The sequence below is a fragment of the Montipora foliosa genome, chromosome 10 (genome assembly GCF_036669935.1).
Source record: "Montipora foliosa isolate CH-2021 chromosome 10, ASM3666993v2, whole genome shotgun sequence".
NCBI classification, from domain to species: Eukaryota; Metazoa; Cnidaria; class Anthozoa; order Scleractinia; family Acroporidae; genus Montipora; species Montipora foliosa.
In genome coordinates, this window is record NC_090878.1 from 9251618 (window position 1) to 9276617 (window position 25000).

Genomic DNA, 25000 nt, shown 5'->3' on the forward strand with positions numbered 1-25000 from the left:
TTTGTTCTTGACAACTTCCTGCTACATTCATTTCACAGTAATTTGACTGATCGTCACATCAAGTCACTGGAATTTAACGTTTTAGACTCTCTCAATACAAAACTGATTAGACCGGTAAGTGAACGCTTAAGTTGTGCACTTTTCAAGAATTCTCTATTTTCGAATACCCCATCATACACTTTGTTTGTCCCTCCCCAAATTTTCCACTCACGTGATCAACAGCCATGTTTTTCAACGAAAGCAAAATAAGACGTTAGCATAATAATAGCTTTCAATTCCCGGAGAATTGGATCGGGACACCAACATGGCCACCATTTCATTGTTTGGGGACACCAACATGGCGGCCGTGACGTCATGTGAAATCCAAGAATTGTTTTCAAATGCTCTTTGGGACACTGCATTTTCCCAAGAGCATTTTACTGTTGTAGTTAAGTTACCTGGCCTAAGAATGGAAGCGAGGCTGTCGGTTACACTGTTTTGATACAAACTTTTGTGCTTTTCTAATGTTATGTAGACTAATTAGAATTACAGCAACACAGTTTACGTGATAAAACATCATGGAAGCAATGAGGCCTGTATCAAATCAAGGTCATCGGCAGCCTCGCAGCCATTCATAGGCTAGGTCACTGAGCAAACAAATGTAAAATGGCCTATTTGGCTTCTCAAGCCTTTTATGAAATGCATTTATCAGTGATTTTTCAGGGAAAATTCCTTGCAGGAGTCAAAACCTACGACCGTCCCTTTACTAATTCGTTTACCCTACCACTGAACTATTGGAGATTAGTGGCCATAGACCATTTTACGGATACGGCGGCCATTTTGAATTCCTTTGTTTCAAATAGCTATTATGGGATTTTAAGGGCGCAAAATGAATAGTGGAGCGCTCGCAAGTGCATTAAGTTTTGTGTCCAGGGTCCTGTTTCTCGAAAGTCCCGATAATTATTCGAGGCCGAAAAGCCCTTTACGAAACTGCCGTCTGCTTGTTTTGATAAGCTAGTTTCTTCAAGATTATAAAAGGCGAGAAAGCAAAATGATTGTGAAGTTTTGTGACTTGAGACCTCTCCGTCCTTAAGATACAAGGGGAATAGACCTAATCGGCTAACTCAATGTTGTACCCAATTCAAACCCTTTGGGAATAAAACGTTTTGTTCCAGGTATTTCCATATCATTTATATATGAATGCTACATTATCATGCAAATACAATACACAAAGAATCTTAGTCCCGGGAGATTTGAATTGGGTACAACATTGAGTTAGCCGATTAGGTCTATTCTGACACCGAAAAATGCCCGAAAGGTTTCGGGACGTTCGAGAAACAGACAGATGCCCATATCTCAAGCCGAGTCGTTGGAAGTCAAGTGATGAGCACCTGTGGAGAATGACTACACGGTCGAAGTTTCGATAGACGGAACGTAGGGAGCTCAGACAACTTCTCATTTGCCCAACGATTTCATTCTTGATCACTGAAATATATTTTATTTCTGACAAGTAAGGGAACGTGTTAAGCTGTTTATAGTCTATCTACTGCTCATGTCAAAGACAAACATAAACATTAACCCATTCACACCTCAAACTTCCCAGGGCGCCCCCCCCCCCATTGACGAAGAAAATCATCTGGCGTTAGACAGAGTAAAAAGACTCACTCTCACGGGTCAATGAGTACGGTTATTTTAATGCACAAATAACCGTACTCTCTATTTCATCGGAACCAGTAACCATTTTCAGTTTGCAAGGGTCAGCTTGAAACGGCCTCTTCTTTTTGCCACAGCTCACCAATTTTTAAAGATAACTATCTCCAGTCTCCTCCATCTTTCTTAATGTGGTATATTTCTGTAACCTGAATTTGAAAAAAAGAGCGTGCAAAGAAAGATCGAATTCAATTGAATTCAATTTCCTATTTTTTAACGCCACCACTGATTTAATTTACAGATCGGTTGTTCCTCCCAAGATAGCGTTCCAGTCCCGTTTCATCTCTTACCAGGTGTGTAGCTGCATTAGTTTTATCAGTTCAATTCTAGTGATATTGTTTAAAACGTAGTTTATTCACTTTTCCACAGAATGTATGCCTGAGTTTGGTCCCGCTAACTTAACTTAATATGCAAAACCAAAATAATGGCGAAATGATACTTAGTGTACTCAATTAGTGGAGCGCGCGTAGTGTAGTCGATATCGCTCGCGGACTGCATTTCAGCGCTCCGCGGTGAAATCCCAGCGGTCGTTCCAAAAGTTCACTCAGCTTTCCATCCATTCGTGGTGGGTAAAATGAGGACCAGTATTACTGGGGACAAGTTGTGCATACAACGGGATTGGAGTGGCGCCCACCCCTCCCTGCCGAAAGTTGCGGTAGAAGCTAAAGACAAAGGAGCCTTCGGGTTGTCTTCGATTTTCGGTCGGCCTCTTGTCTCTTGTCTTTTTACTCAATAGCCCTTTTAACGGTTAGTTTTTCTCATTTGCATTACAATATAATCTAGCATGTATGTGAGGCAATTTCGGGCTATTTTGTAGTTTTAACCCGAAATTGCCTCGCATCCACGTTAGATTACATTTTAATGCAAATGAGAAAAACTAACCGTGAAAAGGGCTATTGAGATCTTTCCAAAAAAACTTGGCTCCAAGATGTAGCCAACATAGGGCAATTGTTTTTAGTCCATTTGCTTTCATTTGAAACTGGTTGCTTCTCAAAGCCCTCACTTGAACTTTTGTTTGCTTTACAGATTCTTCAAACGAGGGACAGTTTGCTTTCACTGTAGATAGCATTGTAATGTCACAGAAGCTTCGTGGAACTCTCACCTACGTTGTAAAGGTGCTACTGCCATTTCTTGTCGTAGTCTTGAGTTGTAGGGGTGGGCACAGAAAAAGCATAGGGGTGCTGTCAGGAGAGTATAAGGGAAGAGGTTGATGATAGGAGATTATGATGACGATGATGATTATAACATTGGCAGTTGAGCGAGCGCTGCACTACGGGCTAAATTCACTATTTTGAATTAAACAATGCCAGGAACCCATGACCCGGAGCCTACAGCTCCCATACTGGGCCTATGTAACGGCATTTTTACAGACCGATCTATTTTTAGACTATCTTTTCCGGAAAAAACAAAGGCAGTTCCGGTTCGTGACCCTATGACGTCAGCTTAATTTCTTGTAATTGGTCATCGGGCTCCTGTGGGAGTCTCATTCGTGGGAAATTCAATCTAAAAATAAATCGGTTTGTGAAAACGCTGTTACACGAACACAGTAGAGTTTTAGGCTCCGGGTCATGGGTTCCTGACAATGCAAATTTCGCGCCAAAATAGTAACCGTATTCAAATCGATGCGGTGTCGCTGTTTACACGACAGATGAAACCGCATCGTTTTGAAAACGCTCCACTTTTGGCACCGGTTTCGATAACAGTCTCGATCGGTGTCGTGTAAACAGAAGGTGTAACCGCATCGAAATCGATGCGGTTACAAGTGAAACCGCGTTCGTGTAAACGCTGCCTAACTTTACTCGATCACAAGTGTTTCGCGATTATTCGATCTCCTCCGACTTCTACGATGTGGGCGAAGTATCTTAAACATAAATTGGTACGAGAGGTTTCAGAGTAAAAATAGAGAATGAAAAATTCTCTATTGCGTGCTCACGTTGCCGTCAAACCTCAAATTTGGTGATATCACATCGTCATTATACAGAGGACCGCAAAAATATATGATAAAACCCGTGCAGCACGATTATGAATGCTCTTTTTAACCAATGATATCATTGTTTTGTGGCGTTGTTGTTGTTGTTGCCGTCTCCATTGTCATTTCTTAAGCTCCCAAATAATGATGATGACAACGGTAATAGGTAGCTTAAGCAACGCCTAGGATGAGAACGAAAAATCCACAAGAAAAAACAAAGGCAATGGCTCTGCACACCTCACACATTGCGCTTTACATGTTGGTACGTTTTTTAGCCGTTCTCGTCTTAACAACGCCTGGAAATGACCAATCCGAGGTTTTATGGACGAAGCGCGCACCTGGTGATGTTTCATCCATTTTTTTCCCAAACATCAGCCCCATTCATACCAATTTTATTTCTGGAAAGTTGGCACACTTTTCATGCCGAACGACATAAAATAATCGGGTGATCATCACAGTGACGCGTACCCTTGATTGTCCTTGTTTAAACTCCCTGATGATGATGGTGATGATGATGATAATGAGGATGATGATGACGACAACGATGACGACAACGATGACGATGATGATGACGCCGATGGTGACGACGACGATAACGACAACGATGATGATGACGACGACGACGACGATGATGATGATGATGATGGTGACGACGATGATAACGACGACGATGATGATGACGACGATGATAACGACGACGATGATGATGACGACGATGATAACGGCGACGATGATGACGACGACGATGATAACGAGGACGATGATGACGACGATGATGACGACGACGATGATAACGACGATTATGATGCCGACGACGATGACGATGATGATGGTGACGACGCTGATGAGGACGACGATGACGTCAATGATGATTATGAAAACGACGATAACGTTGACAACGCTGATGATGTAACCGAGCAATTATGCTTGTGTCAATGTAAAGGATACATCGTCAGACGTGTTTTTGCATCTGTTATGAGGAACCCAAAACCGTGTGCTTCTCTACTAAGTCCCCTTTCACCTTTTGTTTTCTAAGGATAATGAGGGTTCTACAAGCGAAAAAATGGATTTCTCCGTCTTTTTACCCTGCTCATCATTTCTGATATCCACGCCGCTCTCAAGGTAAGCATACCATGATTAAGACTTTCTTTTGATCTAGAGGCCGGCTTTGCTTTAGTTGTTCGGAATCTATTGCAATGACTACTCTCATTTTTGTTTCTGATTTCCGTAGCGTGGATTTCGCAAACCTTCTAGGAAGCGGGACCTTAGCAAATAAAAGCTCGATTAAGGTTTGTTGTGTGCCTGTGTTTTGGTTTTCAGTTTCACATTATGTTGCTTAATAAGACTAAAGAGTATGTGCGTTTTGTCCGAGATTTTTTCAGTCACAAGAGTTGTTAAGGTGGCTGAACACAGTTTTCTCGCGCGCAAGGATTGCAAAAAAATAAACATGGCTTCATTTTATTTGCTCAATGCTTCCGCTATCTGTACTATTTCTCCTCATAACTGAACAAAGTGTTTTGATGGTTTTAGCCTTTTATCAGAAATGTATGTTAGAAAAGGTAACGATGCAAAGAACTCGGCAATTCGCAGATTTTTCTTTGTTATCGAAAGAACCCAGTTAAATCCTTACCTTGCTTAGTTCGCATTTTTGAGCGTTAAAATATAATTTTCGGTGCTGTGTTTCTGATAGGAAGTCGTATATTTTGAGGTCTCCCATCCAGATACTAACCCTACCAGAGAGGGATTCACTTTAGTGAAACCTTGTGGTGGCAAGCTGTCAGACACGCAGAGTACAAGCTTAAACTTGCTGTGAAAAAGAAGTTGAAGCCAATATTTCTTGATTCCTTTCTTCAATCTTTCTGGGTTTAGTATTTTATCGGTAACTACATGTCTTCTCGCGGGGCTATTTACCTAAGACATCTACCATAACGCTATAATGCTTTACGAAACCAAAACAATATTGTGTACTATTAGAGCTACATGTTGCGAAAAGACAACTTGAATCTCCTGGAAAACAAAACGCAGTTCAATTGACAGCTATGGAATGAAGCACTGTGTCAAGTTTCTGCACTACCACACATACGCATTGCGTGCCTATTTTGTACTTTAATACCCCCTTGAAGGCTTGTGTGTGTATTCGAAGTAAATTTCATACAAGTGCCTTGGGATCGTAGTTGTAGTGACGTCATTTTCATTCACGTTGTCTTTGGTGCAAAGAGAGGTTCTTCTTTGTACAGAATGCATTTTTCTGTTTAGTTTTAATCGGTTTTTTTATTTATCCGGTCGATATGTCACCATCCGTCAGTTTCAATCGCTGCAATTATTTCAGTATTTGCACTCGTAACTGTGAATATGCACACTCTAGGCACATCTGCTCGTAGTTAAAAGGTGTATAAGAAAATCTTGGCCTACGTTTAGCGTGAGGTATATTTATGTACTTTTGATAATGACTTAACAACTGGATAAAGTTAACCAACCTTTGAACTACTGGGGCCAGAATATAAGTTTCTCCAAGAAACTTCTGTGAGAGTAGAGAAATTAATTGATGAAAATCAATCGCTTTTATCGACAGGTTGCAACCCCAGAGACGACGGAATTTAGCACAATAATTACCAAGATTTGTATTCTCCTACATTTTGCAGGTAATAAAAGTGAATTATTTTAACTCGTGTACCAAAGCAAGTGGATCGTTTTGGAACGTTTAGCAAAAAATGGAGGTGTGATGGCCACGCCCTATCACAGGGGTGGGTTTAATCTGAACTGGCAAATTAAGGTGGCTTAAAAAACCAGTTTCATCCCTGGTAACTTGTTACGTCACAAAAATCACTGCATCTTGTTCAGCAATAATTGGTGTCTCACATGGTACCATAACATTGCTGTTACGTGATAAAGTGTTTTAGTGTCAATCCTTCTAAGAGCAAGGTCTCTTGAAAGTGTTGAAATTGGTTTGAGCCACCTTAACTTGAAATTGTCATATAAACAAATGGCGTACTGCTCGGAGGCTTTTATTTGTGTGCCACGTTTGTAATTTTACACAATACTTCGGTGCAAGTCTGCATTCAGTCAAGTCCACAGGGTAACGGGAAACGTAAATTTATTCCTTTTTTCCTGATGTAACCAGTGGCCAAAACGATGAGAGACTATTAATCAGATTAGCAATAGACACCGTGTCTCCACCTCCTTTTTGTTTGACGTCCACCGGAATTTCCTGTTTGTCAAGATTTTTCACCTTCTCACAAACCCTGAAGGTCACTTCAACTTAGACATCAAGGCTCCATCTTTTGTTATTTCTGAATTCTGATGCAACAACGATGAAGTGTAGCCAAAGGAAACGTTTTATCGAATGCCAGTTTTGCTTTCGATTACCGTGTTTTGGTAAATTTTCGTTGGAAGTCAAACCTCTTGCAGTAGTTCAGCTCCAGCATGTGTCAATTTTTAAGGGTTTTATATCTTCTTTATTTTAATAGCCATCTAACGTTGAAGCCAACATGGAAGTGTGAAAGGATAGAACGACTTATCAATCACCATGATTTCTATAAATTAATGAATAGTTCGTTACACTGTTGAGTGTTCCGGTTATGCTGCTTTGGTTGGGAGAGTATCACGTGAACAAAATAAGCAAAGACACAGCAGGTGTCAGGTGGTGGCAGATTTTTTCTGTGTTGTTTATGATGCTGTAGTTCGTGATTCAACATCCGCGATTGACAACCCTTTGAGGCGCTCTCCCTTGGCTGTGATACTCATTATTAAGAAGATGTCAAAGTATGTTCCCCTGAAAGTTTTTGCTGGGTACCTCATTAGACGTAAGGCTGTTTATTTGTCTGAGAGGATAAAGGTTAAGATGAAAGCATTTAAGATTTCTTTGGTGTGGTGCCGTTTATTTTACTGCGCAAGGTTGCTCTGAGGTTTTAGTTTGGATGAATTCCTCAAATTTTACCATTATAATGAAAACTGCTGAGCAGTATTTTCTTGTGGTTTTTTTGTTAGGCTGTATAGGTTGGTTCTAACTTTGAACATTTAATAAAATCGTTTCGTGTTATCAGTTAAGAGAAAGCTCCTTAAAGCTTTTTGGAGCTTCCAATTGGCTGATCTTAAGGTGAGAGGTCATGAAAGAGTTGTTAAGACTTTGGAAAGGTTCCAGCACAGATTATTGCTGTTATTGTCTCGTTTCTTAGGTATTTTGAATATTGGATTAAGTTCCACATGATGTTCGTAATTAAGCTTCCCAGAATATTAGTTACAGGAGCAGAATTATAATCCATCCGTAAATGTCTGTTTTTTCGTTGTTGTGTTTTGGTTAAGGTCGCCATCCTGGAAGAGATGAAGCTTTTGTCGGCAGAATGACTTGTTTTGAATAGGGAGTGAAAGTTATCAACTTTTGAACTTGTGTTCGGATTCTTTACCACTAAGCTACAATGTAGCTTAAGCTGCCAGCGTAGTGTTGTTAGGTTCGGATAAGTAGGTGTGGAATATAGAGAATGCTGTGCAGCCTTGGGTTTCGCAGTAACATGAATTCTTTCATGTAAATTATTCACCTTAACTACAGATGACTCACGAGTTTGGGCGATTTGGCAGGATAATACTACATCAGTAATAATATTTTCGTCGGCCAATCTGTCTCCTCCAGGGAAGAAAATTTTGCTTTTGTGAATTTGTCTACCTGATAAAAAAATCATTTCGTTCAATACCTTTACATTAGTCTCGTGGCAAATATGAACAAAATTTGTCCTTTAGTCTCTGTGATTCTTCGAAATGTGTAAAACTCCTTTTACTTCACTCTATTTTCAGTTTAATAGTGTATTATGTTTATCTTCGATGCTTTGTTTTCTGCAAGTGCTACTGCTACTAGTATCTCGCATGGTAAATTCTGACGATGGTCGACGAATGCTTCGGTGGGTGGGTGGGGCAAGGAAAAGTCGTTGTATCAAGTTTAAAAAAAATTGACCAGTGGAGATATTAGAAGCCTATGATCGAGCATTGCCCAGGGTCGACAGAGCGAATTGTGAGGTTTGTTTATCTCCCCGTTAAGATCTGCTCTGTCAGAGCGTAGCGTGTTCTTTTCTCCTTCTTGATATTACACTCTAAAGAGCTAATGTTTACGCTGCTGTTGTTTCTAATTCCGGTTTCTGTAGTCCAGTGTTTTTTTGTGTGTGATTTGTTTACAGTTCTTTTGTATTCTTTCCGGAATCGAGCGAGACAGGTCTGGTCTTGTCCTTTTTCATTTATTGGGTGGAGTTTACTTAAAAGCCTTGTTTAAATGACACGAAATTATCTGTTTTATTGGCAAGAGAATCAGTGTTTGCACAAAGTGACAAAGAAGAATTATTAGCGTATGGAAAGAGTTTGCATTTAAATTCAGTGAACTTTAGTGAACTTTTAATAAGTGAACAGTATCCTATTTTTCATTTTGTTTAGGATTAAAAGGGACCAAAAACAATATACTTAATAGCTTTTGGCTGACAATACTAGTAACAACTGCATCTTATATTGGAAGCTTTCTTACTTGAAGTCACGTCCTTCCTTCCCTTGTTTACCTCCAAGTGATGAAAAACAATGAAATATACATTTTCGAAAAAAAACTTTGCTTTTGAAAATCAAACCATTGCTCAAGAAAGTTCTGATCACTAGCTTTCAGAAGCTCTTATTTGAATGCTCAAACGCCAGTATTTTATCAACAGCCTTAGAACTTCGGGCTAGAATCCTCTTTGAACGGTCCTACGGGTTGGTACTGCTCGGCAGCTTTCATTTGAGTGGTCACATTAAAGGATTTCACCCTCATATTCAAAGTTGAGACCACCTCATTTTTGCAACGTATTAAACATAACCACAAGAAAGTACTGCTCGCTAGCTTTCATTGGAATGGTCACACTTGAAGATTTCACCCACAGAATCAGAAGTTAGAACCGCCCACCTTGTACTGCATAATGAAACGAGAGACTACTGCTCAGTAAGTTTCATTCAATCAAATGGTCACACTTCGGGGTTTTATCCACACACTCAAAATTTGGAACCACCTTGTGCAGCATGATGGACACCACTACGGGAAAGTTTTGCTCAATGGTTTTCATGTCCCGAAGCCAGTCTCGTTGAGCTAATGCAAAACCGAGCTGGGAGAATCCACTTCAGCTGAAACATCAACTTTCTGCTATATCATGTTATAAACATCTGTGTATCCTGTTTTCAGTTGTGGAACAAGTTGAACTTAGTGCGTCGTTATACGCCATTTCAATACAAGGCCATCATGTTTGCGCTTTAGTCAAACAGTTACCGGTAAGTAAACAAAACTAGTTATGCTCTTGGGCTTTTTATAAAGACCTCTCGGGGTGCGTGTCGAAGCGTTATGGGAGCTGCACACTAACCGAAGGTGGACACCATTTTGCGAAACCCCCTTAGACCAATTCGGCTATTAACTTTATGTTGTACCCCATTCAAGCCTCTCGGGGTCAAGATTCATTGTGTATTTCATTTGCACGATAGTGTACCATTCACATTTAAATGATATGGAAATACTTGGGAGGAGGCAGTGTGGCCCAGTGGTTAGGGCGCTTGCCTTGAGATCCGGAGATCCCGGGTTCAAGACCCGCTCTGACCACTCGTTGAATATCATCCTTGTAGTCCCTGGTTCAACTTCTCAGCTGCAGTTGTAAATAGCCAACTGGTTTGCCTCCGGCCAGTTGGGATTCTTAACAGTTGTTGTTGTTCTGTTCCGTCGTTTCGTTAACTGTGTTTTATTGGCCCTGAAAAGCACCAGTGGGAGCGGTCAATTTAGTATGTATTGTATTGTACTGGTATAGATGGTTTTCAATCACGTGATGAGACGGCCATGTCGGTGCACAAAACAATAGCAAATTATGGCTCGTCTCTATTCATTGTTCTTTGCACCAACATGGCGGCTGTGACATCGGGTGCAAAACCCTCTATTGTATTTGGAACAAAACGTTGTATTCCCGAAGGAGTCGAATTGGGTAGAGTGTGCACTTGCTTACATGGCGAATTGTTTTGCCGCACTTTTGAATTTCTTAACTGAGAACGGTTGGCTAGAGAAAGAAATTGGCCGCCTCAAATGCAACATGGCGTCTCAGGGTATTGTTGAGCGCAACTGAGGCAACATGCGATTCCTTATAAGACAGCTCCAATGCGCTTGATATGAAGTTGATGTTAACCGTTGAGAAAAGACAATAACGTTGATTTTGCTGTTCTTCATTCATAGGATCATTCAGTGACAGTTGACGGCAAAAGCACGGACGCCTCCCTGGTCTCAAATGTGCTCGAAGAAGTCAAATTACTCTTACAATCCCCATAAACAAAGCGACTATTATTATTGCCTGGGAATGAATTTATTGAAGGGAACTGAATATAGAGTGGAAAGTGTACCCTTCACCAGACGCGTTTCGAGGCCATTGGCCGGAAGTGGCCATTGGAGTTCCCACTAACTCCGAAGAGGCATCCTTTTAATTAGAATATCAGTCAAGGGAAGAACGGACCAACCTGAAGCGAATTTTTTACGTTAATTTTTTCAAATTCATCGGGTGATTTTCGTTAATTACAAGAATAATATAGGCGTTAACCGTTGGAAATTATATGTCGGGACGCAACCTTAACTGCGAGCGCGTCGTACCTCCGAAATCACGTATTGACAGCCCCGGAAAGCATGCATTTCTTGTCATTCCCACTTATGACGCATTAACTAGTCCTTCCTATTGCTTTACAGAAGAACCAACAATTAATGTGTTTAGCTCTCGCGTTGTGATGCTCTTGGAAAGGGTAAGCCAATAGGCTTGCGGCGCTTCTTCTCCTTTTTGGGCTGCAAACTTCCCGTTAGTCTGTATCGCAGGCGGATTTTAGCACAACGCACGCACAGTATTCTCCGCGTAATTTTGGGTTATAATCTTGAATATTTTCAGAGGGAGGGAAAGATTGAAGAGGGACTAAATTGCTACAAAGTAGTTGGGGGTGGACAGTGAGAAATGTCCATTATGGCGGCCCAATGAACCATCGCGCATCAGCAAGGTATTAAACAGGACGTCTGCTCTGCTCGCTGTCTCTCGCGGGCATAACTCGATATTCGCTCTCCAAAGAATGAACCAATTGTTAAATTTTGCAAGAAGAAAATAACTGCCGGCTCAGTCAGCCCGGCCCTCGTTTCAGTAGTCAGACTCATATGTTCAGATGTTCAAAGGCATAAGGCCAATTTGTGCAGCTTTTTTTTACCCTTGGAGAGGCGGACTATTAACTCTTGCAATTCATACTGACTCGACACTGGGTCTTCACCAATGGATAGAAAGTGAAAGATGCGAATAATTCGAACGATTCGCAACTACATGGGACAAAATGTTGGGTCTTAAAAATGTAATCGGGTTTTGTTTGGCTGCAACCGCGAATGTCTACAAGGGCTTGGTAACGTTTGTGCATCTTTGTTGTAATTCTGGCAAACCAAACATAAATCCATTGTAAATCAAATTTTATTCACAAATTCGTGACAGCTTTCTGAGTTATCCATAGAGAGGAAATTTTCCGTCAGCATTAAAGCATTTCTGACGGTAGCCTGAATTTCAGCCGCCTCGCCGCTTGCTAAGTTCACTGACTTAGCGAGCGGAGGAGGCGTTTGAAATTTGAGGGATTCAACGACAAATAAAAGCCACACCGCGTGCCCTGATGCCAAACTGATTTTGTATTTCAGAAATCTATCGAAAAATTAAATGTTAGAATAGCTAGCCTTAAGAAAATAAAATAATTTTGTCTTGAATTTGTCATGAGAAGTTAAAGTTTTCGGAATGGAATTGGATGGCTTGTCAAGCTGATGGCTTTAGCGACTTTGAGGCAGCGTCAATGTAGGCAGGGGAATATTACGTTGTTCTTCCACGGCTTGGTTTTCTGGGAATAGTTTGCTTTGGATAGAAAGACGTTTCCACTTCCGGTAAAGAAGACTTTGTACGGAGAACGTTTCTACTTCCGACTCCGAAGACCAAAGGAGTTGGAAAGGCATGTGACAATTCTTTGCCGTCATTGTTCACTTGACACCGATTCTTATTCGACTCTGCGTATTGACTAGTCAGGCGATACTTGGTGAACTTTATCCCATAAAATGTTAACCTCTTAATTTTCACCACAGGGAAAGCAAACAACGTAATTTTGTGCACGCCACTGACACATATCCCTAACCCTATCAAACCAGTTCCAAATTTGCCATCTTTTTTGTTTTCTCTGTCACTATCACGGTCTTAGCGAAGAGGTGAAGCCTTTGCAAGCACAATGCTCATTTACGATCTGTGTGATGAACTGTTTGAAACTGTGTGACCATGGTTGATTACACAAGAAGCTATTTGCTTTAACCCAAAAGAACCTTTTTCTCCTCGAGTATGGCCACTATTTTGTTTTTGTTTTGTTTTTTCTACTCCAACATTGCAGCCATGCTACGATGGCTAAGCTATGGAAGATTAGTGGGATAAGAATCACATTGGTGCTTGACCACACCCTAATCCACTCTATGGAAACAAATGACTAGCCTGTCAATGTTTTGTTTACAACTGTAAGCAGTCACAATACTGATAAATGTCTTAAGAGGATCACGTCATACCATTCAACTCGAAGAACTTTCAAAGCAAAATAAAGCAAACTTTTACCGTACCTTTCATTTTTAGAAAATGGAGAAGCGGTACCGAGATTTTACATATCTAACGTCATTGTTCCTGAAAGATATCGATAATGAGTGATACAAAATAAATTTCGTGCAAATCGTAATATTACAGAAATGGACAATGATAAGTGCCACGTGTCTCCCCTTGAGTGACACGTGAGCTTTAAAGTACACCTATTATTTTACAGTGAGTCACATGAACGTTTCGTTCCTAATGGTCACGTTTTGGAATTTTGCCAGCGGTCTTGAGCAATCTTTTTTTACAGCATTGTGGACGGTTCCAAAGGGAACTACTTTTCATGAGCTTTCATTTGAATGATCACTCGAGGACTTGAGCCTCATACTCGATAATTTGAATCTAGGATCATCTTGTACAGCATAAGAAACAGCACCACAGGAAGAAATACATGGACTCAAGATTTCAATTGAATGAGTACAATTTAGGATTTACCACACGTACTAAAATAGCGCAATAAAAAGCACACACAAAACAGATACCCGCATTAGCTCAGTAGCTTTAATTTCAGTTGAATAAGCGACCTTTTAAATACGCGGTTTTCCTTGCAAACAACGCTTACAGACCTCTCTCTTCGAAAGAGTACAATGTAACTCTTTCGTACCGAGTAAAACAAACCACTAAAAACAGATTGTTGCCTGGTTCGTTCTTGAATGGTAGTGATCATTCTAATCGGAAATGAAGTACAAAGGAAATTTAGCGTGTCGTATAGTTTAAACATCGAATCGATATTTCCAATATCGACGAGCCAGCACTTGAAAGTACATTGAAACAGATCCTTGAGGCTACAGCTCGACGCTTGCCTTTGATCGATTTCGGTGAATGTTTTATTAAAATGGAACAATAACTGTGCCCGTTTTCAATTCGAATCATATACACTCAAGTTAAATTTATCGTTTTTGTTGAGCAGAAAGCTCGTGAAGAAAATTACAACACATGATACATTTTGCGACTACACTTAATACTTGCTGCTGTTAAAATTCGTGCCTGATCGGAAGAACGTGTTTGTTAGCACGAAAATTGACCGAAAAAAATTCGAAACGTGACTTCAAATTGTCGCATTTCGACAAAGCGTATTTTATTAGAGGTCATTAGAGAGTACCCATAAAAAAACCACCCGTTGTAATACGTTTTTATTATCTCTCTTAAAAGCTCCTGAAACCTTTTAGTTTAATGGTTTAGTCGAGTGACTGTTGATTTCAACAGCACTTAGCAATATATTTTCGTGACTTTTTGCATTTGGCGATAGGAACATTTTGACCACTTCTTTTATCAAACGTGTTCTTGTTATTTTACAATTAGTTCAATGATTGTGAGATTTCGTCGGTCAGTTACTTCAGAATGCTGAATGCAGCCGGAACCAACCGAAACCCTGCACAAAACCTTCGCGCCCGAGGGTGCGTTCGATTGACCCCGCCGTATTCCGGAATAGCAATGCATGGAATACACGTTAGAAATCCTTCATTTTTACGGAGATTGACATTTAAATTGTCAAAAACCTGGTAAAATGCTATTTTAAACAAATCTCTTTTATCCTTGTTGCTTCAAAACGCTAGACATACTGTTTTAAATCATCACTCTATGTATTCTTATTTCGGAATAGGGCTAATCGAACGCACCCTTAGGTGCGTTCGATTGACCGAAATCCGGAAAAGGAATACATGGAATATCAGTTAGAAATCCTTCGTTTTTACGGAGATTCACATTAAAATTGTCAAAAAATCTGCTAAAATGCTGTTTTAAACATATTTTTATTATCCTTGCTGCCTCGAAACGCGCCAAACATACCGCTTTAATCATCACTCCACGTATTCTTATTCCGGAATAGGGGCAATCGAACGCGCCCTTTGTCTATCCACATCATTCCTACTGATTTCCCTAACTAACAATACGCCTGCAATAGTTACTTAAACTATCGTTTATCAGTAATTTTTTTTTATTAAAATATTTTTTGTGGTTTAGCTGGTTTTAGCAGAGACGTAGTCCGCTTGTTCGATTTTGCTTACCCTTTTCTTTATCAATCTTTTGTGCTACAATGTAGTATTTTCGAGTGATGCTGAAATCGGAACGCATGCCTTGTCTCAATTTCACGTAATGGTTATAAAATGATCAGCCTAGTCAGTTTTGCATTTTTTTATAGTGGCTTTGGATCGAACAAAACACCAAACAAAATGACGAGTTTGGACCCGGAAATGAAGCAAAAAAACTACTCGACCGAATGCCGACGGGTAAACAGCCAGAAAGCAAAACAGGAAACCACGCCTTTTGAGAAAAACGATCGCTCCAAAAATCATCCCTCGATTCATTGTGTGAATAACGAACTGGTTTAACTTAAGAAATTCATCCAGACTAGGCTCTGCCTTGTGCAAAGGGCAGATTAAAGGCACCGCAACTGAATATACATACAATACTTTATTTCAAAATAACATACAAATACATAGTTATTGAGAAAAAGGAAACCCAGAGGTTAGCCCTATATCAAGGGTCTCCTTGAATGAACTGGGCTCATCACGCACTCTTCAAATGAAGACGGAGTCACACAGCAGGAAAGGTTCTCCGTGGTTTTTTGTATACGCGAGAACAATAACAAGGACGGATTTAGCGTCAACAACACCTTTGCCATAAAATCAACTCAAATGGAATATATGCCTCGATCCTGGAGACGATTGGACGGTTTGCACAATACTTTCTGAGACCGAAAACAAACCCAATTCGCATATAACCCAACTCGGACACATAGATCAATGCCCATTGCTCTCGCCACTGAAGCCCGACTCTGTCCCTAGTAATTTGAAGAGTTCATATTTTCTTTCAAAGCCTGGGTCTTGTGGTGTAATGTTCGAGAATATTCTAGATCATACTGTTTCCTGCTGAGTCGGCTGTAAATAGAAACTAGTATAATACACAGAACATTCTAGATTCGTCTACCGTACCCATATAAGCAGAGTTTGTCATGAATATTGAGCTTTAATGATAGAATATATGACGTAATTATTCATATATTTGAACTGGGGAAATTGAAATAGATGAATGAGATTTTCGCAATTAAGCAGCAACTTATAAGCAGCTTTGAAGAAAGCCTGAAAAAATCCAGGTATTTTTTCTCAAGCTTTCTTCGGACAATTTAAGTTACTGTTTTAACTGTGATGTTCTTCAACTCGTGCGGTAGTGTTGAAATTTGTATCTTATTGATAGTTGCTCCGGCTAGAGTGAAATAGCAATAAACGTGTATGCTGTAGAATAATGGAGCTTTCCCTCTACCAGTCCTCTGTGACACTTGAGACGCAAGCTGCCTTAATGCTCCTTAATCGTAAGCACACAGTGTGCTTAACCAGCGCGTGGCTATTGAGGACCAGTCTTAAATCAGTTCGTTCTCAGAAGGGGCCACCAGGAATTTAAGGCAACCGTATCAGCTGTACTAGCAAACTGACTGTGTAAATTCGAAGCCGCTTGCTTAGATCATTCAAACGGTCTAAAACGCGGAATAAAAAGCTAGGTTTCAACAAGAGTCCATCATCCAAATGACGACCGACGGATTCTTGGATTCAAAGACGGTTTTCAGTGGTAATTTTTAAAACTCAAAATGAATCTGGCCAGGCAGGAGCACAAAATGTCATGGCAGTGTTGCGGAGGTGCTTCGGTTTTTTTTGTCGTTGATTTCCATTCCGTGAAGACAAAACTTTAGGACTCTTGTGTTTTGGGGCTCTTTTGGTTATTTGTTTATTTGCTCCTTCGTTATCAGCGAACCAATCCAGAAAATGGTTGCTCTCTTTCTCAATGACGCAAGAAAAAGTGATAGCAAAAAGAGAGCTTGGGTTCAAGGTTCTCTGCACCACAAGAGCACGTTTTGTGGGTGACTGGCTACGCCGGTCATCCGTTTTGGATCGATTACCATTGAACCCGGAAAAGTATTTGGGAGCTATTCCGACAATTTCTGCTAACAAAAACTGTTATCAGTAAATTATTTGATTGCTTTCCTCTCGAAAAAATGAGAGGTCAGTAAAGACTTTAAATTCCGTGCAAGGATCAAGGTAGAATTAAAATTGCTTTGACGATACAATGGTTCACTTGTACTTGCACGAGTCAGTTTTCTTGGGATGAAAGCGATGGTTTGCCATACGCATAAACGACCTAAAACACAAAAGGAAGTCATAGTGATAGTGCCGTTATTGATTTTTTTTTTCTTTTTTCGGGTTGTGAACTGTAGGTCCGTCATTGTTACTACCTCTTGAACTTTAAAGAAATTGGAACTTGAATAATTACCTCCGTTAATTACGTGGTTAGAGAAGTTTCAAAGTCGACATAAAAGGCTATTATTTCATTGAAGTGTAAATTTTTGCTTTTGCTCATATTAGTTTCGACTTATAAAGGATAAAAAAGTTTGCCGCATTTTTCTCACCTTGTCGGCAAATGTCTTTTGTACTTTCGATATTCAGAATTCTCAGTTTTGTATCTCACCTGTGGTTCGATTTGATCGACATTTTTGACATCAAGCCGGCAACTTTGTTCGCTTTCAAAACTGAGTTAATAAGAACGATTAACCATCTTTTGGAGCTGGATCGGGGCTGGATCTGTTTTTCCGCGATTTGACCTTTTCATGGCGTCAAAGAGAAGCCATTTCTCTCCTGCCTACATCGCCCTGAAAAAGATTAACCCCTTATGATACCTCTTCACCAAATAAGAAAATGGCTCTAGAAAAATGAGCAACTTCGAGAAAAAGACAGTATGCTTTTTTCAAAATTAATTAATTACAAACTCACTGGTTCAGAAATTTCCTGATGGTGTCTTATACAGGTCCAAACTTGTCTAAAGATTACAATTTCTTTTGTGTCTTTTTGAAAGATTTCGCTCAAAACAAAAGAACTAACGCAATAAAACGGATTTCAACCAACAAGGTCATTAGTTAAACGGGAAACCACAAAGTTGCTTTTGGCGGAGGTGGGAGAAGAGGTGAATCACACTTCAAAATGAATCAATTCATTGAAATAAACTTTTTCAAATTCTCAAAACAAAGGTGTATTTACCCCAAGATAAAGTTAGGCACAAAGCCAAGTTTGACATCATCTCGGGAATAAACTATTTTGGAGAACGCGGAGTGAGTTTTATGTACTCACGTTAGATCTTGTGAATTTTGGAGTGTCTTTCTTTCTGGCCTTTTGGTTGGTAACAGGCAAACCTTTTACCACCCAATGGACAGCAAGTGGTCGGCTATTTCCTGTCAGTTGCATTATTAAATAACTATTTTCATCTGATTTGTGGGCGCGGGTCCAGTATTCAACTTTGATTGTTTGAACCGTACGCATTTGTTAATTATTTCGTCAGACTTGAGATAACTAGGAACGAACATATCGTACAGATGCCCGAATAAAGGTGATCTCGATTGTTTACAAACATTGTCACGTATTTTCAGCCATGAGATACACAATGAAACAAATGAAACACAGCAGAAATTTTACATCGAACAATATCATTAACGAAAATGATATTGGAGTTAGTTTAAGGTCGCTTCGACTTCATGCTCTAGACATATTTTTGTCCATAAAGAGTAAGGTTCGAGAAAATTGTTTCTTCAGCAACCTCTCTTTGGACGATTTTTAGAAGAAACGCATCACAGAATCTTTGATGAACGTGTTGTTATCAGGTCCGGCGTATGGAGTTGATTCCTTCGCGATTCCTTGTCACATTTTTGGAAAGAAATGTGGAATGCCGGTGGAGAACAGCTGATTATATGATGTGATTCGTCTTTGTTCAGATGGTCGGGAAAGCGAAGAGTCACATGTTTCCAACAGAGAAAAAGATATGCAAATACGGCCCCTGGAAGAAAATTGTGGGTGTCACGTTCGTCCCTATTTCGCAAGCACGTATGAGCCAGAGGGCCAATTACGTGAATCAAAACACGGAGACATGAATTTTGCGCTGAAAATAAACGCAGGCAGAACGCACTTTAAACTAACTAAATGGAGACAAAGTTCGATATAATGCGAGACATTAAATTCGATGTTATTTGATAAAGCGAAAAAACGAATTTTGGACTTGAAGGTTGTTGGAACAAGCGAGTATTGTAATCGGATCGACGAATCAGCAATGAGATCAAAAATTGCATTGTACGCACGTTTTTGGGTTTTTTTCGAACTGATCACGCGTTTCGTTTAAAACTGAACAATGCCGGGCAGTTTTATGCGTTTTTATTGTCTTTTTGTCTTTACGAATATAATCAATGCTCTTTTCTTTTATTATTTAAAACTGCGTTTCGGCTTTTAACCGCAATTGTAATGATAAGGGCCATGCGTCAAGCTGTCAAAAATCGATTATGTTTGGGCCAATTAGAAAGCGAAATCGAAGCAAAACGTGACAGGCGTCAGATTTCTATTGTGGTTTTGATGCGTGACGTCACAGCGGTCGTCAAATCAAATAAAAACTCGTCGAGTAAGCGATTGGATGTGCTTCTTTGAGCGCAAGTTGGAAGAACGGTAGTTTGTGAATGCAGGGAATTTTTTTGGACAAGGTCTTGTGCAATATGTGCAAAGGGAACGCTAGTGTATCGTCACCAAGCATGGTAAGTCCCTTTCTTTCCATTGAAATGTAAATTTAAATCTCTTACTTTCAATAAGTTGCATTTAAAGCCATTCGTGGTCATCGGGAGTTCAACTTTAGATGTGATGGTTTCCTTGACTCGACATAAATCAAGTCCCTTCTAAAGCAGGGTTCCTGACTTTAATAAGGACAAAATAAGTAGGTTCGTTGAAAATTTTGAACAGTTTTAGAGGAATGCAATGCGAACATCTGCAATTGATTTCTCGATCGAAAGCGCTTAGTTGGCGATTTGATTGAATAATTATAACCTCCTTTGCAATTTCAGTATCAGCATATTTTGCAACCTTGGACGTTTTCGATATTATAGGAATTGTCACAAGAACAGTTTTTTTTTCGGAAGATTGTGCAAGGCTAGCGATCGAGTTTAAAACTTGCGAGATTTAATTCCGTTTGTTTCGGCACGGTGGATTTAACTTGACAGACATGTGGTTATTTGATCCTAGATTTGTCTAACCTGGTGTGAATGATTTGCTGGTTAAAGTGTCGTATAATTAAAGTAACTTAAATTTGAGAAGTTTCAATTTGCAAAAGCATTTTGTCCACGCGAGTTTCTGCTAATGAGCTTCTATCACGGGACTTCACGAGCTTGAATTTGCGCTCTTTAAATATCAAAAGGTTCGCTCGCTTGAGTTCTTTGTCACCGTGTTTGCAACGAGTGCTTTGTCTCCACCGGGAATTCATTGCTGATCTTGCTGTTGAGAATTTTTTTGCACGAAAATCACCTATGCACGTAAGAATGTTTTTGGTAAGACCGATGAAAAAAATAGCGACCACAACGGACGTGACCGATTTGTCAGATAAATACTGAATTATTAATATCAGTTATGTAGTGTTTTGAAGTCTAGAATTGCTAGCAGGTCGAAGTTAGCAGCCAAACATGACTTGTGTTTTGCTCGTGATTTGTCGGAGGGAATGCATTTTTTTCTTTGATTTATTTATTTGTCATCTATTTTTTGATATAACTCGTTAATTTAAGTCTCGTGACCGTCCTCTCGCAGTCATGATGCAATTTTTCTCGTTGCTTGCAGTTATAGTAATTTGGTTTTTTTAAATGTCTTGTGACTATTGCTAATGCACGAATTTATTCTTCCTTGCAGAGTTGGTATTCCTCGCCTCAGAACTCGAAAGCTCCAAACAGCATGAAGATTGTCTTGTTTGCGGATTTTGTTTCTAGTAGTCATGGCCTTAACCAGGCGCAGTATATGCTAAAGCAACTTTGCAACGAAGGACATCAAATCACTCTTTTTGGTAAGTGAAATAATTGTCATCCTACGTTTTTCGCCTCGAGCTGTTGTAATTTCTGTTTCAGGGGGAAACCCCCGTCGAAGAGCTGGTGATATTGTTCAAATTGGCTCTCGACACGGAAATTCTTTGTCAACAATTTAAAGCTATTTAAGGAATATTGTCTCCCAGTCCTTTGAAGAAATTTTTGTTAGCGAGTCAAAGTGCAAAGAACGATTAAATTCTGCTGAAACATCTTAAAATCAAATCCGCAACCTCATCGAAAATTGTTCATCAGATCCATTTGAATCATATGATTTGCAATTTAAATTGAGCGAACTCTTGCGAAATCGGGATCCCGCTTAAAAAAGATTACAAGCCATTGTTTTCCATTTTTTTTCGAGCATTTGGCTTCTCGCAGTTCTTTTTTCTTAGTGCGATAAGTTAGTTCCCTAGTACTGGTTCTAGTTTGGTAATACCCGCCAGTAAATTATAATCAGTTTGTGTAAACACGGGACATAACACAGTGATTTTGCCAACGAAACCAATTATTTTAAAGACGTCACTGTTTCTGAAGATTTCAATTGCAAATTAGTTTTATAGGGGGTACTTGTTTTTTTCGCGTTTCGCTTTTATTTTGGTTTGGGCGGGATTATGATATATTTAGTTCCATCTGCCACGTATTGTTAATTACCGGAAATGGAATATCTCATTCCAGTGAAATTACGGTATGGACAATATCCGTCAGTTCTGATTCTAAATGTTTTGTTTTTCGTTCTAGAATGCGCTAATGTCAGTGTACCGCTGTTGATGTACGAGGATAGCCAGTCATGCCTTTGTCAAGTATTTGAAGAACCTCTGAAAGTTTTGGAACGCAAAGTAAAAGAAGCCGATGCTTTTCTCCTTGTCACAGACAAATCAGGATTTCAGATTCCTTCATCTCTTGAAACTGTCAAACATCATTTTACAGGGAACAATTTCACCTGGAGACCGTATGGGGTACAATGTGTTCTTCTTGGTGGATCAGTTCACAGTCGTAAAGTTGCCATGAGACTCAGAGTCCTCCTGGAGGGTTCAGACTATCCCTATATGTCAGGTGTTCTCCCTCGCAGGTGTTCCTGGACAGAAATGTATGCTGTGGATCCAAGCCTTGAAACACCTGGACCTTGCGTGCTTTGAGATTAAGTCTTTTTCTCATACTACATTCCCGATCATTGTTTCCACGCTGCCATAAACTAAAGCTTGCTAAAAGCAAAATGAGGAGTTTTGTAGACTTTGTGAGCTAAAAGTTAGGCATAGTTATTCGTTCACCAAAAGTAATTGCTGGTCATGTTTCTGTTATCCACGGACATTCATCGAAGGAAAGACAATTTTAGTAATGTAGAAAAATAGTTGAACAAGTTAGGGTTGTGTAAATAATATTTGCTTGAACAAATTGTGCCATATTGGCATGATGTATAGAGAATTTTATGCACAGATGTAAATAAAGTGAAACAAATTTTAAACATGTTTTGTGCCTGTGTAAGAAATTAGTGGGTGGAGGAAGAATGCATGGCTTGGGGGGTTCTCTGTGATACTTTGCAGGTTAAGCATTCAAATGCAAAAAGAGTCAGCGACTAGTCTGTTATCTTTCAGTTATATGTACCCAGTATTGCCTTGTGTTAACAGATGCAAAACTGGTTCATGTGAAAGCTGCTGAATATGGTACCTTACCTTTTTTAAATGTAACATTTTGGCTCCCGAGAGTGATCAATATGCAAATTCTCTGTACAATTTCATTGAAAGTTAGTGAAGCAGGTAATGAAGATTATCATCAGCTCAAGATGTGTGATCTTGATATAACAACATTCTCTCAATTATACCCAACAAAGAACTAGTTGGGAGAATAAATAGTGTGATCATGGGTAAGTGGGACCATTTATTTATCTGTGAGGCAGTTCATTTACACTGTACAAGGTGGCCATGCTTTGGGTCTGTGAATGACAACATATCTAAAATTGATAAAATTGAAACAATGGTTTAAATTTAAAACCTCTATGACGTAAGCAATTGATGTATTAATAGATCACAGACATCACAAAGATTTGTTTATCAGCGAAACTAAAACATGTGACAAGCCCACAGTGCAAAGGTTAACTCTTTTTTTCATCGATGGCAGTGGCTTCAGGAATGAATGGGTTAAAGTCTGTTTACATGTAGTGCTGTTTATTTCCAAGGCTTCTCAAAAGGTGTTTGAAGTCTTCCTCATGGGGATGTCTGAGTTTTGTTTGCAGCAATGTAAATGTAATGCTTTATTCATCCGATGTCCATGTAACAATGACCAATTTCAAGGAAATTCCTATCCAAAGACTGTTTTCTATTGGTGACCAATCAATGACTGAGGAAGTTAAAAATAACATCTGAGAAGTCTGATGCAACTTTAAGATCAAAATTCAATATACAATTTGCATGATAGCCCAAGTGTAACAGTGGACCTTTTGAATAACTACATTATTGCCTGTCCAGCCTTTCTTTCAGCGATTCAAGACATTCCCATTAAAGCCAACTAAAATTTTCAGGTGGCTATCAAAAGTGCTTAAATTGTTGAGATAAGTGCGAGGGTCGTTTCTCTCTTTTTTTTCGTTTACAAACTCAACAAAATAATTTTATTGCGTTTCTGATCGGTCAATGACAAATGCATAATTCAATTCGGAAGTTGCCATGGAAATCAAGCGATGGAGTCACTTTGTTGAGTATATAATAAAAAAAAATCTCCGTCATTTATGGTCAGTCGTGATGTTTTGAAAGTTTTCAAAATTGCTCGAGCCGGATCACTCGTGTCCCTGAATCACGAAATGCACTCACATTCATATGATTATACTCAGAACCATGCGATACGAACCCGGTTGGAATCCCGGGTTCAAGACACGTTCTGACTACTCTTTGAATTTGCTCCTGATAGTCGAGGGTTTAACTTCTCAGCTGCACTTGTAAATAGCCAACTAGCTTGCCTCCGGCCTGTTGGGATTCTTAACAATCGTTGTTGAATGTTCTGTTCTGTCGTGATTGTGTTTCATTGGTCATGAAATACCCCTATGGGGAGTGGTCAATTAAGAATTGTATTGTATTGTTCGGTTGGGACCACGGTAAACAATGGAGTTAGTGGTGTGCGTCAGTGGAGAACGTGGTTAATTAATCAAACGAGTCGATAAAGGTATATTAACCATGGCGTGGTGAAAAAAGATTGGGCCTCGTGCTTGCATAACATCATCGGTTTAATCACTCACTGAAAAACTATGTCCCCATTGAAGGGATTTCTACTTTGATATTCTCGCCCAGATCGAGGAAATTTCTTAGCATATGTATTGTCCTTAGTTCATGACATTGTCAGAACACAGCAATTTCTCGAAACCGCACCCTTCACACCTTCCTTGTCCACGCGACCCCGCGCGGCATCACGCGTGTTCTTTTGAAAAAAGATAACTTCAGCGTGAACATTTGTTTTTTCGGTAATTTTCCAGAATAGGATTACATTTGAATGATTTCAGTATCTCCACTCAAGGAATAACGTGTCTTCGAGATCAACATAGCCCTGAACTGAATTCTTCGTTAAGTCGTTGTAAAACGACAGTCGAAAGGAAAGGAAAGGAAAGGAAGAACTACAAAAAAGGACAACCAGCTATTCACATTCCCTTCCACATTGACAAATCAACAAAAGAGGGCTTCTGAGTGATCCTCGTGCAACTCTACGATGGTAAGGGTGAGTTCTTTTTCTCCGTTGCGCATTCTTTCACGTTCCTCGGTATATAAATATATCTTGTGTCTTTCACAATTTGGGCCAAAAACAATATTTCCATTTCTCTTGAGTCAATTAACAGCAATCAAATCGATTTCA

At 39.6% G+C, this 25000-nt stretch overlaps 2 protein-coding genes across 2 annotated transcripts in view; both read left to right on the forward strand.

Moving 5' to 3' along the window:
* The window catches only part of LOC137974483 (AP-3 complex subunit delta-1-like), a 49517-nt gene extending 38279 nt beyond the window's left edge, over positions 1-11238 (forward strand). Inside the window, exons 39-46 of the mRNA XM_068821500.1 lie at positions 39-114; positions 1931-1982; positions 2716-2804; positions 4695-4780; positions 4890-4947; positions 6231-6300; positions 9843-9928; positions 10869-11238. Of these exons, the coding sequence (XP_068677601.1) occupies positions 39-114; positions 1931-1982; positions 2716-2804; positions 4695-4780; positions 4890-4947; positions 6231-6300; positions 9843-9928; positions 10869-10961 (610 nt within the window). The 3' untranslated portion in view covers positions 10962-11238. The remainder of the gene's footprint in view (positions 1-38; positions 115-1930; positions 1983-2715; positions 2805-4694; positions 4781-4889; positions 4948-6230; positions 6301-9842; positions 9929-10868) is intronic.
* An 8474-nt stretch (positions 11239-19712) lies between these two features.
* LOC137973770 (uncharacterized) lies at positions 19713-22631 on the forward strand. Its single transcript, XM_068820653.1, has 3 exons — positions 19713-19867; positions 21003-21153; positions 21908-22631. The coding sequence occupies exons 1-3, from the start codon at positions 19793-19795 to the stop codon at positions 22303-22305; spliced, it is 624 nt and encodes a 207-aa protein (XP_068676754.1). The 5' UTR covers positions 19713-19792; the 3' UTR covers positions 22306-22631.
* Positions 22632-25000: the final 2369 nt, after the last annotated feature.

Bases quoted from the DNA above. Each gene is read 5' to 3' on its own strand.
- LOC137973770 (XM_068820653.1), top strand. From the start codon at position 19,793: ATGCAGGGAATTTTTTTGGACAAGGTCTTGTGCAATATGTGCAAAGGG. The intron at 19,868-21,002 runs GTAAGTCCCTTT...TCTTCCTTGCAG, and splicing joins GTGTATCGTCACCAAGCATG to AGTTGGTATTCCTCGCCTCA. The intron at 21,154-21,907 runs GTAAGTGAAATA...TTTTCGTTCTAG, and splicing joins ACATCAAATCACTCTTTTTG to AATGCGCTAATGTCAGTGTA.